This window comes from Brassica rapa, chromosome A07 (genome assembly GCF_000309985.2).
Source record: "Brassica rapa cultivar Chiifu-401-42 chromosome A07, CAAS_Brap_v3.01, whole genome shotgun sequence".
Classification (NCBI taxonomy): Eukaryota; Viridiplantae; Streptophyta; class Magnoliopsida; order Brassicales; family Brassicaceae; genus Brassica; species Brassica rapa.
Genome location: NC_024801.2, coordinates 16,693,905 through 16,712,709, shown reverse-complemented (window position 1 = coordinate 16,712,709; position 18,805 = coordinate 16,693,905). Strand labels below are relative to the sequence as shown.

The 18,805-nt window shown below is 33.9% G+C and overlaps 3 protein-coding genes across 3 annotated transcripts; 2 read left to right on the top strand and 1 right to left on the bottom strand.

The window, feature by feature from the left end:
• Positions 1 to 5,479: 5,479 nt before the first annotated feature.
• LOC103850158 (thioredoxin H2) lies at positions 5,480 to 6,962 on the top strand. The gene is made up of 3 exons (XM_009126874.3): positions 5,480 to 5,736; positions 5,823 to 5,945; positions 6,656 to 6,962. The coding sequence occupies exons 1-3, from the start codon at positions 5,590 to 5,592 to the stop codon at positions 6,785 to 6,787; spliced, it is 402 nt and encodes a 133-aa protein (XP_009125122.1). The 5' UTR covers positions 5,480 to 5,589; the 3' UTR covers positions 6,788 to 6,962.
• Positions 6,963 to 8,725: 1,763 nt separating this feature from the next.
• On the top strand, positions 8,726 to 11,344 carry LOC103850157 (translation factor GUF1 homolog, mitochondrial). The gene is made up of 3 exons (XM_009126872.3): positions 8,726 to 9,171; positions 9,413 to 10,145; positions 10,220 to 11,344. Exons 1-3 carry the CDS (start codon positions 8,857 to 8,859, stop codon positions 11,155 to 11,157), a joined length of 1,986 nt encoding a protein of 661 aa, XP_009125120.2. The 5' UTR covers positions 8,726 to 8,856; the 3' UTR covers positions 11,158 to 11,344.
• A 3,406-nt stretch (positions 11,345 to 14,750) lies between these two features.
• LOC103850156 (transcription factor PRE1) lies at positions 14,751 to 16,088 on the bottom strand. The gene is made up of 2 exons (XM_009126870.3): positions 15,648 to 16,088; positions 14,751 to 14,989 (listed from the first exon to the last, which is right to left on the bottom strand). The coding sequence occupies exons 1-2, from the start codon at positions 15,771 to 15,773 to the stop codon at positions 14,837 to 14,839; spliced, it is 279 nt and encodes a 92-aa protein (XP_009125118.1). The 5' UTR covers positions 15,774 to 16,088; the 3' UTR covers positions 14,751 to 14,836.
• Positions 16,089 to 18,805: the final 2,717 nt, after the last annotated feature.

Genomic DNA, 18,805 nt, shown 5'->3' with positions numbered 1-18,805 from the left:
TAATATATGTATGATCCCAAAGACGGAGAGGCCTACTAGGATGACGGAATTGAGACCCATTAGTCTATGTAATGTCGGGTATAAAATTATCTCGAAGGTTCTGTGCCAGCGGCTGAAACTTTGTCTGCCGTCTCTTATTTCGGAAACGCAATCGGCATTCGTGGCAGGGAGGTTGATAACTGATAATATTCTTATAGCTCAGGAGATGTTTCATGGATTACGGACTAACAAATCATGTCAAGGAAAATATATGGCAATTAAAACGGATATGAGCAAAGCGTATGATAGAGTGGAATGGGACTTTATTAAAGCTTTACTAGAGAAGATGGGTTTTGATCTTCATTGGATTAAATTAATGATGGAATGCATATCATCGGTTCAATATCGGGTTTTACTAAATGGACAACCAAGAGGCCTTATTATTCCGAATAGAGGGTTACGGCAAGGAGATCCGTTATCTCCTTATTTATTTATTTTGTGCACTGAGGCTTTGATTGCAAATATTAAAAAGGCGGAGGATGGGAAACAATTGACAGGAATGAAGGTAGCTCGAGCATGTCCTTCCATTTCACATCTACTGTTTGCGGATGATAGTCTTTTCTTTTGCAAAGCCCAGAGAGAGGAATGTCAAACTATTCTCAGAATCTTAAAGGAATATGAGATGGTGTCAGGTCAACTCATTAATTTTGAGAAGTCTTCGATCCAATTTGGACATAAAATTGAAGAGTCCAACAGACAGGAAATGAGAGACATCCTGGGCATTCAGAATCATGGAGGAATGGGAACTTATCTAGGATTACCAGAAAATCTTGGGGGTTCAAAGGTTCAGGTTTTTAGTTTTGTGCAGGATAGACTAAACAAACGGGTTAATGGTTGGACTTTTAAGTTCTTTACAAAAGGAGGAAAAGAGGTGATTATTAAATCGGTGATTACGGCATTACCAAATCATGTGATGTCTTGCTATCGATTGCCTAAGGCAACCGTAAAGAAACTGACAGGTGCGGTAGCCCAATTTTGGTGGAGCCCCGGGGGAAGTACGAGAGGTATGCATTGGAAATCTTGGGATAAAGTATGTGTTAGCAAGGAGGAAGGAGGACTGGGTTTTAAAGACATCACTGATTTCAATACAGCGATGCTTGGTAAACAGTTTTGGCGATTGATCGAGAAGCCAAATACTTTATTTTCTCGAGTTTTTAAAGGTCGATATTTCAGGAATGCCTCACCCCTGGAACCGATTCGCTCATACTCTCCGTCATATGGATGGCGGAGTATTACATCAGCTAGATCTCTGGTTAGCAAAGGACTAATCAAACGGGTGGGATCAGGATCTTCTATCTCTGTATGGAATGATCCTTGGCTCCCAACCACTCGCCCGAGACCAGCAAATAAAAACCAACACAATCTTTACCCTGACCTCACAGTGGCTTCTCTTATAGACCCCACTTTGGGAATTTGGAACTCGCAGGCACTTCAGGCTCTAGTGGATCCACAGGATGTGAAAATTATCGAGAGTATACGACTGAGTAGATATCAGTTGGAGGACAAAGATGGATGGCATTTCACAACAACTGGGAAATACACGGTTAAATCGGGATATCAGGTAGAACGAGTTTACCCGGATAGAGCAAAACCACCAGCATTTTTTGGACCTACGGTCGATGGTTTGAAATCATTCTGCTGGAAAGTCAGGTGTCCACCAAAGCTTAAACATTTTCTCTGGCAGTTGGTGACAGGGTGTATAGCGGTTAAGAAAAATTTACAAGCGAGAGGGATAACTGGCGATATATGTTGTACAAGATGCGGAGCTGAGGAGGAATCGATAAATCATGTGTTTTTCGAATGTCCTCCAGCACTTCAGGTTTGGGCTCTCTCAAAGATACCATCAAATCCAACTACATTTCCCACACAATCCCTTTTTGCAAATATGGATCATCTTTTCTGGAGAGTCTTTCCGCAGTTAGATGATCATCAGTTCGCATGGATACTATGGTATATCTGGAAAGGAAGGAATAGTAAGGTTTTTAGTAATCTGGATATTGATCCTAGGGATACGCTCAAATTGGCGGAAACAGAATCAACCCTTTGGGCTGAAGCCCAACTAGTGAATGAACAGAGAATGGTCCCACAGGAAGAGATTAGGTCTTCACTGTTAAATCCAGGACGATGGTGTTTCACAGATGGTTCCTGGAAAGAGAAAGATACTTTCTCCGGCCAGGGTTGGCACAGCACTTTAGAAGGCTTCGCTGGGTTGCTGGGGGCGAGGAATGTTCGGGCTAGCCTTTCTCCTCTACATGCGGAGATGGAAGCACTACTATGGGCTATGGAATGTATGAGGAATTTACGTCAATCTCAGGTTACGTTTGCAACGGATTGTTCTCAATTGGTGAAGATGGTTTCGGAACCAGAAGAGTGGCCAGCGTTTGCAAGTTATTTAGAAGACATCAAAAGTCTGAGAGCAAGTTTCCTACAATCAGAGATCGTCCATGTACCAAGAGCGCAGAATACAAAGGCGGATAGCCTAGCACGCAGTGTTAGGATTCAGCCGTCTTTCGTCGTTCACATGGATCAATATCTTCCGGCTTGGTTTACAGAGTCTATATGAGTCTGTAAAGTTGACGACAAAAAAAAAAAAAAAAAATTATAAAAGTTAAAAATATACAAAAAATTATAATTAAATATTATTCAAGAAAAAAACATTTATATAAAGATATTTTCTAAACTATTTCTAAGATATGAGTGTTTTAAAAAATTTAACACGGGATGTTTAGAACACGGGATTATGCTTATGAGAGAGTGGCTCGGGAATGGGCTTCGAGATGGGTCGTCATGAGAGAAAGATAAATGGGGGAGACGGCGATTAGGTTATTCAGAGGATGAGAAAGCTGTGTGCGCTTTGGCTTGAGTCTCAACAATACGTAGATTAGGGTTAATGGGCTGGGCTGGGATAAAGTGAATTATCAGATTGATGGGATTAATGGGCTGGGCTGGGTGAAAGTTAATTATCTGAGTTTGGCTTCACTTCGGCTGATGGCGCAAAACAAAAATACGGAGTCGGAGAATGAGTTAGCGCACAGGAAGCCCGATCGTGATTTTAATTTGAAGCCTAATCTGGCAGTGACGTGGCAATTTGATTGGCCCTGATTATTTTGAGCATGTGGCTAGCTTTAGGAAGCTTAAAAATAGTCCCTTTTATATAGTGGGATCGTTGTCCACTGAAAAAGTAAAATCCTATTAAACACCGAATGCTTTTTATTCTTAACATTAAAAATACGAATCTTAAGTAAGAAATGGCTCTAAATAAGATAAACAGCGGCTTTAATCTAGTGATCTCTCCATCTATAAGCGATTAATTTTTAACTTATCTATGCAAAATATTGAAGTTTTAATTTTAGTTAATGTATTTTATTTTAAAATTATAACATAAATTAAAATTTAAAAATTTGAGTGGTACAAATTTATTGGGAATTAAACAAACTAATAAATTAAAATAATATTTAATTTTTATTAATATATACAAATCTTAAAACATCAAGATTTAAAATCTAGAGAGAGTATAATATAATGTAAAAAAGATACTCACTATTGATATAATTACAGAACATATTCTTTAACTGTTTAAATCCCTTGCCAGTTCTCGAAAACAAAACAAAAACTGTTTAATTCCCACAACTTCCACCGAAATTTTTTAGTATTAATTAATTGTTGGCAGTAGTTCCTTTTGCAACTGAAATTATTAAAACCATTTATGTTGTTTTAATTGTAGCCACTCAAATTTGCTTTCCGTGATTTAAAGTTTTTGTCACTTTAGTAATGATTCAAAGTATCCACTGAAAAATTTATCCAAACATGATGCACGTAGGAAAGCATCTTATTCTAACCACTAGATAAGCAAAAGGTTTTCTTGTACTAAAGACAAGAAAGTGGCTTTAACCTAGCATAGTACAATGTAAAATAATTCATTAATTCTGAAATAATAATAATAGAAATGTTTAAACCTCCCTTTAGCTAAATACAGAGACTTTTTCTGATCAAAAGATAAATATAGAGACTTTAGTATGTAATTAACTGAAGTCTTTATTACTCCGGAGGGGGAAGGTACACTGAAATTATTAAATCCATTTGTGGTTTTAATTTTAGCGACTGAAATTTGCATTCAATGATTCAAAGTTGTTGTCACTTTAGTAATAATTCAAATTTGCAATCCATTGAAAAATTTATCCAAACATGATGCACGTACGAAAGCATCTTCATTCTAACCATTAGACAAACAAAAAGCTTTTCTTGTACTAAAGATTCCTCTGACCGATAGCAAGAAAGTGGCTTTAACCTAGTAGTACAATAATGTAAAATAATTCATTCATTTTTTAAATAATAATAGTAGAAATGTTTAAACCTCCCTTTACTATGTAATTAAAGTCTTCATTACTCCTGAGGGGCAAGGTACACTAGCTTGCCACTCTATATAACTCACTCCTGAGTCCCCTCTTTAAACTCAACAAATCAAAACACTCATATAGAGACCATATCAATATGAACAGCACCGAGAGAAAAGATGACAAAGATGAGAGTTCGACATTTTACGATACCGCGACCAAAGTCATAGGCGTGGTTGGAGCCATTGGAGCGGCCGTTAGTCTATTCTCGTGGATGACCTCAGGCTCAGATGAGAACGGCCCGAAAGAGAAGATGATGAAGGCTCCTGGTGGGAATGGTTTGATTATTCCTAGGGCACCTTTCGAAGCCAACCCGAGAGATCACTTCAAGAACCAGCGTCAGCTTAATAAGAAATGAAAAAAAAATGAGTATGTGGAGCTATTAAATATTTCCCACTTAGTATTCTATTAACTGCACAATAAACCGTTGCATATGACGGATATATGCCTTATATGTAGCATGTTATATATATGCATCTGTATAATATTGCAACTTTATTTACTGGTGTTTAATTTTAATAAGTCAGTTTATGGATGTAATATTTGCTATTTTAATATATCATGTTTAAAATTTGGTGTTTTCGGGAGCCGATTAAGAATGTTGACTGAGGCCATGAAATTTTGTTAATCAGTATAAATCATGTAATAAAACCGTAGAAGAGTGAAGATAGCATGACCAGAAGTTTGCAAATCGAAATGCGAAGGAAGCTTAAGAAGTGAATACATTATGGTGCTTGAAATTAACCTTTGCTTATCTTGTCCTCTAAGTCGCCGCTCTGGATAAACAGGATCAACATGCATTTGATTATTAAATGTTCAATTTGGATGGTGAAAGTGAATACAATAGCTGGCTCATACAATAAATACCCGAGCGGGTTTTACACATTTATACCGAAATACCCAAAAATCCGAAATACCCGACCCGAATCGGAAGGACCCGAACGCCCACCCCTGGCTTAGAGAATAATAGAGATAGCATAAAAACGTCAGGATGTGCATCCGTGTGGAATCAAAAGTAAAAACATAAAACGGCAGGATGTGTGTGGGCATACCATCGTTGACCAGGGAAGAGAGCGTGGTTCTTAAGCGGAATAATATTCTCCGCCGCTTACTTGTTCATAAAAGACTCTTTTAGAAAGAAGAGAGAAGAGAGAAAATGGGAGGTGTATTATCATCTGTGTTAGGAGGTGGTGGTGGAGATGAAGCAGTCGCGGGGAATGAATCCGAAAGTCGCGTCATGAAGTTTAGCTCATCGGCTCGGTGGCAGCTTCACTTCAACGAGATCAAAGAATCCTCGAAACTGGTACGTACCGATCCGATCAGATCCGATTCGTGTTAGATGTGAAATCGAGTTAACTGATATTGGGTTTTTGAACTGTGGGAGAGAAGCTGGTGGTTGACTTCTCAGCATCCTGGTGTGGACCTTGTAGGATGATCGAGCCTGCGTTCATCGCCATGTCTGCCAAGTTCACTGATGTTGAATTCGTCAAATTGGATGTCGATGAACTTCCCGTAAGTTTAATAAACTTTAATAGATCCATCGACAAAGTAGGTAGCTTTATAGTATAGCTGTAGATGGGATCGAGTTCTGATGATATATGATACGGGTTTGATGAAATGGGTTTTTACCCATCTGAACTTTATTGGTTTTGTAATGAGAAAAAAGTTTGAAACTTTACTGCATTTTGTCGTAATGTACGACCAAGGTTTCAACTTTCGGTTTCTCTCGACATTTGTATCCATCATTACTGGGGTAGATCTCCATCGTTCACAGTTTATGTGTCTGGTAAGGAGTTTTCATTTTGATCCAGTGTTGGGAAGATGAAGGTAGATATAGCTCTATAGTATAACTGCTGATCGGATCAAGTTCTGATGATATAAGATATGATCTTGTGGAATTGGGTTTAGCCACCTGCTTCTTTATCCGCACTTTCTTGGTTCTGTAGTGAGATAAAGATTGAAACTTTACTGCATTTTGTTATTGTTATACTGTAATATACGACCAAGGTTTCAATTTTCTGCTGTCTATGTACATTTGAATCCACCATTAATGGAATTGGCCTCCAGTATTCACTGTTTTTGTGTCTGGTAGATATATATATTTTTGGTATGGTACATCTGCAGATCAGTCGAGTTGTTTGAGATGGATTCCGCCACATTCATTTGTGTTTTTGTTATGAGAATAAAGGTTTAAAAACATACTACAATTTCAATGTTTTCAGGATGTGGCTAAAGAGTTCAATGTGACGGGGATGCCAACTTTTGTGCTGGTGAAAAATGGTAAAGAGATTGAAAGGATCGTTGGAGCAAGGAAAGATGAACTTGAGAAGAAAGTTCTCAAACACAGGGCATAGTAATCCATTAAGTTAACACCTCACCAATAAGCCATTGTGTAAAACCTATATTAATAAATGGCTTTGTTGATTCCTCTTTGTCCTTTCTTTGTGATTGATTGAAATGGTTTGTTGAAAATGTTTTAGACTCTTCTTTATGATGATTAAGTTTATGCATCTACTCTTGATTTGATTGTGTCATCTGAGCTCTAAATTTTGATAATACCGTTTACTCATGAAGAAAAAAAGCAATACTGTAAATTGTTTTTGACAATAATATCTGAGCTACAAAATCAACATATAGCAAACCATAAGGAAAATTCTATGCGCCAAGTGAAGCTTTTTCCTTCATTATATTTTTTGGCTCTTTGTATATGCATGATTGAGAAATTATGGAAAAATTATTTAAATCGTCAAAATTTGTCCATATGAGATTCATAACGGAAAAAGCTTCACGTGGTGCATAGAGTGCAGGAAAACCTTATAGTTTTCGGAAGTTGTTTTCACTTTTCACACATATTGTTCTAAATTAACGAAGATGGTGATACAAAATCTGATAAAAAATTTGTTTGGAACAAATCAGAATTGTGGTCCGTCACCAACACTCTTCTGATTTGTTCCGGACAAATTTTTATCAAACTGCAAATTGCAACAAAGCTATTTCAATTTCCGTTATACTTAAAATATCTTGTTTGTTTTTGTTTTTGTTTTTATTATTTATAAATCTTATTATTCATATTCTTCCAAATATACCACATAATCTAAGAAAATTATCCAAACTCATACTCTTTCAACAGTCTTTGAAACAAATAATCCATAATGGTGAAAACTCATGACGTTGAAAAAGTTCCTCGATTTGAAAGTATTTGTGATAGCGCCCATGCCTGGAAAGTTGGTGGACATTCAAATATAACCTAATTACCTGATTGCAATCTTTTAGTCACCGATAGAATACCCGATATGATATGTCAAACAAAATGATGTAATTTTGGTGGGCACTTTAGTTTTTACGCAAAATCCATTAATGTTTTTGTACTTGGTCCATAAAAAGCCAATCTAGTCCTCCTATCAGATACATCTATCATATATCTCGATTTAATTGTATACTTACTTGACACTGTAAAATTTCACCTATTAGTATTTGGTTTACATATGCGACTTATCACCCAAACTTTGATAACTTTCACATCTTCTTGATGTATGTATGCATTTAGAAAATTTATGTTCCTAGAAAAATTTACTGGATTAATGAGATTTTTAATCTTTAGTAGGTGGTTCAAACTGATTTAATGTTTTAATACTGTTGACCTCGTGTGAAGAGCAAGAATCCAAGGATTTGTCCATATTGTAGGGTTGATTATGCTCTTTTTCTAATCTTCTAATATGAAACTTTTTGTAGAGAATTTGCATTAAAAATATATAAGAATTTCAAATAATTTTGATAAAGTTATTTTATTTTATTTTAAATATCAAAAATTTGTACTTGTATTAAAATTTATATATATATACTAAAATTATTACTTTCTAAGAATAATATTTTACATTTAAAATATAATTAAATATATATGAAAATATGATTAAGTACTGTAAATAAATAAAATTAATATATATATATATATACATATTATAAATATAAATATATCTATATTATTTAGAAATAAAAAAATTATGTATCATATACTAATTTTATATAATATTTTTATATATGAATCATTTACTGCGATACCAGTCACTTTATTTAACACATTTTTTAGAGCATACAACTTCTATAGTATTCTACTATCATTTTGTCATTAGTTGTACCAATCAAAGCTTGAAATGGATTTCCTTGTACATATTCTTTTGATTAGTCATTTTTAACTAGAGTTCTAGCAGAGAGCATATCCTCATCCACTCAAAAGATGGTAAATATGACTTGTGATGATCCAAAGGGTGTGACTTTATAAAATATGACTTGTTACATTAACATCTGTTTATTGTAAATCTGCAATGCCTCTAAACGGTGTCGTATAGACGATGAGTTCTCTAAACACATCTTTGTGTTGAAAGTTGAAACTCCCCAAATCTCACTGCTTCCGCAAAACCCCCAAATGGGTTCTATGTACAGAGCCTCTAAAACCCTAAAGTCATCGAGACAAGCATTCTCACTCTTGTTCAATCCAGCCAAACCCAACCGAAGAGATCCGTTACGTGTCGGATCGCAACAAGCTTACGGCTTCAGCTCAGATTCTAAGCAAAAAGAACCCGCCGTTGATCTGACACAGTTTCCTTCCGACAAGATCCGAAACTTCTCCATCATTGCTCATATCGATCATGGCAAATCTACTTTGGCCGATCGTCTCATGGAACTTACTGGCACCATCAAGAAAGGCCATGGCCAGCCTCAATATCTCGATAAATTGCAGGTACGAGAGTGAGGTTAGCTTCTTAGTTTCGGTTAAGAAATGGTTTTTAACTTTTTTTTTTTATTTTAACTAAGAAAAACTAAGAATAGTCTCTTATATAAGAACCCCAGTTCAAAAAATGTAAAAAAAAAAAAGAAACAAAAAAATCAAATCATGAGTTAAGAACCTGGTCTTTTTCGTACAGTTAGGCTCTAGAAGAAAATGTTTCATAAAATGAAGTAGTTGTGGATGTTTGTTTTAGGTAGAGAGGGAGAGAGGAATCACTGTGAAAGCTCAAACAGCGACAATGTTCTATGAAAACAAAGTTAAAGATGAAGAAGCCAGCGGTTTTCTTCTGAACCTGATTGATACACCAGGCCATGTTGACTTTAGCTATGAGGTTTCTAGATCTTTATCCGCTTGTCAAGGAGCTCTCTTGGTCGTCGATGCGGCTCAAGGTGTTCAAGCGCAAACAGTGGCTAACTTTTACTTAGCTTTTGAAGCTAACCTCACTATTGTACCTGTTATCAACAAGATCGATCAACCAACGGCTGATCCTGACCGTGTCAAAGCTCAGTTGAAGTCCATGTTTGATCTCGACACGGATGAGGTTCTTCTAGTCTCTGCCAAAACCGGCTTGGGGCTCGAGCATGTGCTTCCCGCGGTTATAGAACGGATACCTCCTCCTCCTGGGATCAGTGACTCTCCTCTACGGATGCTTTTGTTCGATTCCTTTTTTAATGAGTACAAAGGTGTCGTCTGCTATGTCTCTGTCGTTGATGGAATGCTGAGGAAAGGAGATAAGGTCTCGTTCGCTGCCACTGGCCAGTCTTATGAAGTGTTAGATGTAGGGATCATGCACCCTGAGCTTACCTCTACGGGAATGCTTCTCACGGGACAGGTTGGTTATATAGTAACCGGCATGCGGACTACGAAAGAGGCACGTATTGGTGACACAATCTACAGAACAAAAACCACTGTGGAGCCTCTTCCAGGTACTTGTGTCTCTCCTATGCTAGTCTTGGAACTGAGAATTGAGAATATTGATGAGCTTATGGGTGGAATGTAGGTTTCAAGCCGGTGAGGCATATGGTGTTCTCAGGCGTGTATCCTGCTGATGGATCTGATTTTGAAGCACTTACTCATGCAATAGAGAAACTGACGTGTAACGATGCAAGTGTCTCGGTGGCTAAGGAAACAAGCGCAGCTCTTGGGATGGGATTCAGATGTGGCTTCCTCGGTTTGCTTCACATGGATGTATTTCATCAGCGGCTTGAACAAGAGTACGGTACACAAGTGATCTCCACGATCCCTACCGTTCCTTACACCTTCGAATACTCAGATGGGAGCAAGTTGCAAGTGCAGAATCCTGCTGCATTACCTTCAAACCCCAAATACAGAGTCACAGCTTCTTGGGAGCCAACGGTGATCGCCACAATCATCCTTCCTAGTGAGTACGTAGGAGCTGTGATCAACCTCTGCTCTGACCGAAGAGGCCAGCAGCTAGAGTACACATTTATAGACGCGCAACGTGTTTTCTTGAAGTACCAGCTACCTTTGAGGGAGATAGTTGTTGATTTCTACGATGAGTTGAAAAGCATAACATCAGGTTACGCTTCTTTCGACTACGAGGATGCAGAGTATCAGAAATCTGATCTTGTGAAGCTTGACATCCTCTTGAACGGTCAAGCAGTTGATGCGTTAGCTACTATTGTTCACAACCAGAAAGCTTACCGTGTGGGGAAAGAGCTTGTTGAGAAGCTTAAGAACTTCATAGAGAGGCAGATGTTTGAAGTGATGATACAAGCTGCTATAGGTTCAAAGATCATTGCGAGAGACACTATCTCTGCGATGAGGAAGAATGTGCTTGCGAAATGTTATGGAGGAGACATAACTAGGAAGAAGAAGCTTCTTGAGAAGCAGAAAGAAGGGAAGAAAAGGATGAAGAGAGTTGGTTCTGTTGATATACCACATGAGGCTTTTCAACAAATACTCAAAGTCTCTTAGAAGACAAAAAGACTGAAATCATATGGTACTAGTTTATTTATGCAATTCAAGATTTTTCTTTTTGGAAAATTATAAAACCGTTCAGAAGTTTTTTTTTTATTCTTACAATTTCTATAACCAAATAAACCAATAGTTGTTGTTATGACAAACTCAACCGATGCAGCAATGGAAAAATTACTATTGTACATCTCTGGGATAGTGGCAGACTTGCAGTGTGCATATTTTGTTTTAGCTTAGTTGCAAATTACAGTCGGATAGTCTAGTCACTGGTTTACCTAACCACATCCGGTTTAGGTAAACCAGTTACTAATGAGTAATGAGTAGTCTAGTCACTGGTTTACCTAAACGGGGCTGTGGACCGATCTTAATGATGTCGTTGGTCTTGCCTTGCGTAATTGTTTAAGACAGAATTCACTCGTCTAATTAGGGCTGGACGAAAAAACCCGAATCCGAATAACCGAAACGAATCCGATCCAAAAAAATTGTACCGAATCCGAACCGAAATTAACTAAATATTCGAGTGGGTTCAAAATTTTGGTATCTAAAAAACCGAAACCGAATCCGACCCGAACCAAAGTATTTTGAGTACTTGAATATATCCAAAAAAGATTTTATATACCTAAACATATTAATTATTTTTACATTTAATATATTATTTAAAAACATTCAAAATATATAAGATTCCAAATACTTGAAATTATATACCTATAGTCAAAAATAAATGCCTTAATAGGTTAAAAATACTCAAAACACCAAAAATACTTGAAATATCTATTGATTTATATCCAAAATATTCAAACCAAACCACATTATATGTTAAGTTTAGGTATTTTGACATATGTTATTTAAATTTATATGAAATATATTATTTTTATAGAGTTTGCGAAAATTTAAAGTTTATAATGAATTTTAAAATTTTAAAAATAATTTAAATGGGTTATCCGAACACGTAAAGATCCGAACCGAACTCGAACCAAAATTTAAAAATACTCGAATGGAACTGAAATCCTTAACCCGAAACCGAATAGACCCGAACCGTACCCAAATGGGTATCCGAACACTCACCCTTACATCTAATGTTTATAACTTTTGGTGCTTAATGGTCTGATCGAACGTTCTTGGTTCAGTACACAACACTTCCACGCTTCTCTTTATCCTCTGATTGGAAGAGAGATTGCCAAATCGTGACGGCTGATCTGATGGGGAAATAATGTAATAGTGTGCATATCTAAAGGTATATGAGTGATAAACAATCAATAAAACACCATAAACGTAACACATTTCCATTTTTCCTATTTAATGTTTAATAAATAACAAAATGTGAAATATTCAATTTTTTCCTAAATGTAAAAATCTGAATTTTCACTGAATGTAACTTCCAAAATTTTCACTGTATGTAACATTTCGAACATTCACTAGACGTAATATTTCAAATTTTTACTGTGTGTGGTAGCCAGTCCACTCCGTAGCACTAAATACGTTCTTTCCGAAGTTGACCGGATGATGCTGATATGTTTTACAAAATTCATTATATAACTAAGGAAATCGTGCCAAAATAGAATGAAAACACACTTTTTGTCCCTATAACCTTAGTTTGGCCTATAGTATAGATTTTCTCATAATCCCAAAATAATCAATGATTTATCAAATAAAATACAATTTAAAAGTAGTTTATAAATTAAAAACGTATTAGGGATAAACATAAATAAAATAAATTTTGATATAAAAGAAATTAAACCAACAAAAGCCTTAAAAGCCCCACATGTCGTATATATAATCATCATAGAAGAAGAGTTGGTCAAAATCACAAAAAAACAATGGAGAAATCATGTTTTGATGAAGAAAAAAATGCTTAACTACAATGTTTTTGATTTTTGACAAGAAAATTGTAGGTACACGTTTTAGGAAAGTAATAAGATTTCAAAATATTTTTAGAATATTTTGTAACTAATTTTTTTGGAAATATGGTTATTTTTAACCATATAGTAACCATATAGTAAAAAAGTTATATTTTTGCTATGATAAAATACAAATGATTACAAAATCATATAAATAAAAAGTCTCATTTAATAAACATTAAGTGTAAAAGATATATATATATATATATATATTTATATCGTTTAAATTATAATATATACCATATAAAATACATAAATATTTTAATTACAAAATTTGGTTTGAACAAATTTTTTTTTGATAACAGCTTTGAAAAAAATATTGACAATTTAATATTTAAATTTTAAACTTAGCCTTGAATTTTTTTAAAAAATATAAATTACTATAACTATTAATCACACAATGAAAATTTTGTTCTCAGTGAACTAAAGTTCTTTTATAAAAATATATAAATTATCAAAAACTATATGAGTAGAAAGCATCATTTAATATATATCAATATTAAAATTTCATATATATGTTAATGTCATTTAAATATAATTATATACCATATAAAATAGAAAAATGATTGTTTGGATTAATGAAATTTATTTATATGTTCACAACTAATTTAATTATATATGTAATAGTTACTGAATTTTTATGATTCAATATATATATATATATATATATATATTATCAAAACATGTAAAAGAACATATAATACATAAAAAATAGTATATATAATGTTTATCTCGCGCAAGACGCGGATCTTATCATTTTTTCTCATTAAAGTAGAAACTGCATTCAGAATAAATCTAGCTACCTTTAAAATGTGTAACTTTGCATTCCTTATGTGATTATTGATTCTAGCGAAAGTAAAATAATTTGTTTAGTCTGGAATTCAGTTTTGACCATGCCATTTCTCGTAGAAGATAATATCTACTTTGCGTAGAACATAATTAAAAATTTTAAATTAACAAATTCTAAAACCCAAAAATATCACTGTGTGTATATGAGTATTTAATCAATTTGTTTATATTTGTACACCAAAGTGTCTACAAAGTTTTTATACCTTTGTTTTAGTTTCTCCATTTATACACAAGAGGTTTTTTACCTCATAATTCTAATATAGATATTTTACAAATAATCTATTTTAGACTTTCATTTCTCATTCAAACGAACTTCGTTTTTGACATATGATTACACTATATTATAGTGCTCATAACAATGAATTCAACGATTCCACAATCCGGTCATTTCGACAATCAAATTGTTCGAAAAAATCACCGGAATATTGGCCATAGCCATTTGTCCAAAAAACAGTTCCAACAGGATAGTCTCACTCATCTGATATCCAGAACATTGGATTGAAAAAACACTTTTCAGAATGAAGTATGTTTTTCAAACTACAGTCCAAATCATTTGGAGAGAACGGAAGATATTGAAACACACAAAGTCTATCGACAAAATAGTAAGAAACAGCCTCAGTTTTATCCGGTTATTTGGTGAGGCCAAGGCTTTAGTTTGACATAAGAATAAAATGTCCAATCCAAACAGAAATGGTGTGCGGCTTAAATTTTGTTCAGTCTTTGTACTTCATTTTTTTTAATTGTAACATTTTATGTTTATATTATTAACGAAATGTAGTACCATTTCCCTATAATGTAGCCAAAATGGCGGGTAAGGAAACATAAGTCAAAACGGTTCTGCTTCTAGGTCTAAAGATCATTCTCATTTCTTTAAAAGTTCATAAAATAAAGGAAGATTAGCTTACATATATTATATGGAAACTCATAACAGATTACATGAGTAGACTTCTTATGACGGCCGCTTGAGGGCTATCTTCATCGACAGATTCGAGAAGCTGAGCCAAACGCTCGCTGAGGTTGTCAACTTCTCTGTTCAAGTTTCGTATGTAGTTGCATGTCTCTTGCAAAACTTTGGAGGCTGACACCTATTATATAATTAATCAAAAAGTGTCATGACTAACAGAAACGGCCTGAGCGAAGCTATGGAAGCTTAGCCTTCCGGCCTCGATTGATTTAAGTAAATAATTGGCCACAGATTTGTAAATATCCTTTTTAACCACGGTTTTTGAAAGCTATAAGTAGAGACGGAGGTGCAGAGTTCGATGTTCTACACTAGAATTTCTCTAATATATATATATTTTTTACATATTCCTTTTTATTAAAGGTGAATTATTAAGAGCCTAATAGACCTTGTTTTCTTTTATTGCTTCCGGTCTGAAAATATTCAGGGCCGGCACTAATGTATATATATCTACATCCATGCATGTTTTGTATATGTAGATAATGTCGATGGTTTTGATGGAAAATGTATGTCTTTGTGGAAGGAAAATCTTGCGAGTATTGTTATGTTCTTTGATGCCCGGAGTCAAAAAGTTCCGACTTCTTTTTTTCTTTTGTTTGATTTTTGTGTCATGTATTCTTTAAATAAAACGTTTTTTCGATAAAAGAGGTTTACATGAGGGATAATGTTAAATGGTCTTAATAAATGAATATATTTCTCTATCTTTTAACCCAAAAAATGAAATATTCTTGACCACAAAAAAGTGAATATGTTTACGTATATATAATCTATGTGTGTGATACCTTATCGGAACGACGACGTTGGCCAATCTCCGGCAAAATCTCACGGAGCTTAGTTACAAGGTCGATGATTTGATCATCGGAGATCCTGGGAGCACTTGAAGACTGCCTTGATCTTCTGTTTGACATATTCAACAATGTAGCAAAACCACTCTTTAGTTGTTTGTTTATATACTCTGACTGGATTGTAGAATAGTTTAAGAAATTGAGAAATGAGCTATATATGTGGCAAGTAGGTATATAGCCTTTATGATTTGATAAGGTTTAAAGTTGAAAAGAAAAGACTAAGAAGAAAAAAAGAGAGGAGGATGAATATAAGAGGGAGTGTTTTGGGGTCTTTGAATACACACTTAAAAACTGAGACTGTGATAAGAGAGATTTAAATAGTCCCAAAGGACCACAAGAAAGAGCAATAAACCTCGACAATGATGTCACGAGGGAAGAAAGCGATATGTTTCAATGCCACTTAAACCACAAATCTCAAAATCATTTTTGTTTCTTTTTCTATAATCACATATTTCCGAGCCTTACGTTTTTATTTCGCATCAAGTCCACTTTAACGGATCTTAGTACCAACGACAGTGTCGAAGTTTTTCCACTACATTTCAATCATCTCATACTCATAGTCTGTCTTAGATCATCTAAGTTAGATGATATATATACGTTCTGAAAATTAGTTCTCTTGTTATTAGTTGCTATCTTTTTTCAACTGATAACTATTTAATACTAATCAAACCCATAATTTGATATATTCAGTGGTTATATTATGACTTATTCTTGGGTTCACACTCTAGGGTGAACTTTTAGGTTTACCAACCAATACAATTTTATTATTTCATATTCGATATCTTTTAAAAAATGAAACAAAATATTGTAAAGTTATAATATGTTTTTAAAATAAAAAAAATAAAAAATAGTATTAGTTACAAAAAGCAAAAAAAATTTAATTTTTTTTAACGTCATCATCAAAACACTAAACCATAAACCTTAGATCATAATCCCTAAATCCTTGGGTAAATTCTAAACCCTTGGATAAACCTAAACTCTAAACACTAAAACACTAAACCCTAAATCTTGAATCCCAAACCCTTGACTGTTTTAGTGTTTAGGGTTTAGGGTTTAGAATTTATCCAAGGGTTTAGAGTTTACCCAAGAGTTTAAAGTTTAGAATTTAGGGTTTAGAATTTAGAATTTAGGGTTTAGTGTTTTGCTGAAGACGTTAAAAATATATTTTTTCCAATTCTTTTTTTAACTATTATTATTATTATTATTATTATTTTTTACTTTTTTATTTTAAGAACATAATATAACTTGAAAATATTTTGTTTTTTTTTTAAATATCGAATATAAAAGAACGAAATTTTATTGGTTGGTAAACTTAAAGGCTAAAAGTTCATCCTATGGAGGTGAAATCAAGAATAACTCTTATATTATATCAAAAATTACTAATTGCAAATGTTTAGAGCATCTACACTGTATTACTCTATTTGTTCTCTAAAACTGAGTAATTTCAAATTAAAATACACATTATTCTAATTAATTCCACTTATTTAGGTATAAAAATTTAGTAATGTGTATGATTAGTCTATTTCGGAGTAAACTTGTTTTTATTCCATTGTAAAATGGAAATGAAAATTGAAATGAAATTGGAAATGCTTTTAGTCGTCGTTATAAATTTTACAATGAAATTATATACGAAAATATTATATGAATGTTAGTTCGAGATTGTTAGTTCTTATACTAATATAGCTTCCTATATATGATAAATAAATAAGTAAGTGGGGTCCTAAAAAGGTTGTAATATTTAAAATGTGTTGAATAATTGAAGGAGATTTCGAATAGTTATTAAATAAATAAAACGAAGAGTTCCCAGAGATGGGTTGATGAACGTCAAGGGGTTTTAAGATAAGTGTTTCATGTTGATCTAACATTGTGGCCCATCATGTGCGATGTCACAATAAAGCAAATACCATGTGATGACATGACTTTTCATTTCATTTAAAATTTTCATAGCACTAGAATTCATATTATGGTCTGACTAATTACTCTCAGTCTATAGAAAATTTTACCAAATTTGTATCAAGTATTGGGAAATTCGTGCATATGCTAATAAAACTGGCCGGACCAGTTTCTCTCCTTACCCTTCGTGATTTTACTAGTAACTTAGGTGACATTCTCTAATACCAATTGTAAGGGCATATGAAACTAGAAAATAAACAGCAGAAAGTAATTGACACAAGTTTTTCTTTCTGAATTAACAAAGAAAGCAAAATACACCAATATGCTAATGCATAAATCAGGTACAACCTCCTGAAATACCATCCTTTTTATTACAATGATTTATTAGGATAATCCAATCCTAAAGTAAAATTCACTATAGAGTCCAGTTTTTGATTTAACAAAACCCTAACCCTGAGCATAATTCCCCCTAAATCTAGATTTCAATCTTTCAACACTCTGGAAATTCATAAAAAAGTGCTTCGCGACCAAAAGAACAACACTAACCCCAAATGCTTGATCACACAAGCACCAAACAAACATATCTCGATTTTCTTATTTTGCAGAGATAATGTTCTTCATAGAAGCATATCCTCCTTTTTATACATAAACATAAGTTGTTCCCAGAGTTCTTCAAAATGCAACTTAAGCAACTTTTTTTTCTTAAGGAATAACTCTATTTCTTCTTATCTTCAAGTAATATTATTTACACTTAATGTAGACTTCCAATAAATATATTATCTCTTTTCCAAGCTTAACAAGCTCACAGACATCACAAAATATAAATTCCAACTCAGCCCATCTTTATGACATACAAATGTACTACCTCATGTAGTACTTCACGAGCTGATACATAATATACATCTTCAGGATGTATGGAGTGGCGGTGCTTCTGTTGCCTTCTCTGTTTGAGCGCCGGTGATTCCATCGGGATGTCACTGACAACTTTTTTTTTGTATTTTTTAATTATGTATTTGTATATTTTTATTTGTATATTTGTATATTACATGATTATATTTAACTGATTATGAATATATGTATAAGTATATTATACAGATTTAAAATTAATTTATATTTATTTCTATAAATAATTATTGATTTTCTTCTTAAATGGCCATGACAAAACTGTGAGTAAATAGTGGCTATAGGTAACCAATTAGCCT

Coding starts and splice junctions, on each gene's coding strand:
- LOC103850158 (XM_009126874.3), top strand. CDS start 5,590: ATGGGAGGTGTATTATCATCTGTGTTAGGAGGTGGTGGTGGAGATGAA. Junction 5,737..5,822: donor TCAAAGAATCCTCGAAACTG/GTACGTACCGAT, acceptor GTGGGAGAGAAG/CTGGTGGTTGACTTCTCAGC. Junction 5,946..6,655: donor TGGATGTCGATGAACTTCCC/GTAAGTTTAATA, acceptor CAATGTTTTCAG/GATGTGGCTAAAGAGTTCAA.
- LOC103850157 (XM_009126872.3), top strand. CDS start 8,857: ATGGGTTCTATGTACAGAGCCTCTAAAACCCTAAAGTCATCGAGACAA. Junction 9,172..9,412: donor AATATCTCGATAAATTGCAG/GTACGAGAGTGA, acceptor TGTTTGTTTTAG/GTAGAGAGGGAGAGAGGAAT. Junction 10,146..10,219: donor CACTGTGGAGCCTCTTCCAG/GTACTTGTGTCT, acceptor GGTGGAATGTAG/GTTTCAAGCCGGTGAGGCAT.
- LOC103850156 (XM_009126870.3), bottom strand. CDS start 15,773: ATGTCAAACAGAAGATCAAGGCAGTCTTCAAGTGCTCCCAGGATCTCC. Junction 14,990..15,647: donor AACGTCGTCGTTCCGATAAG/GTATCACACACA, acceptor ATTATATAATAG/GTGTCAGCCTCCAAAGTTTT.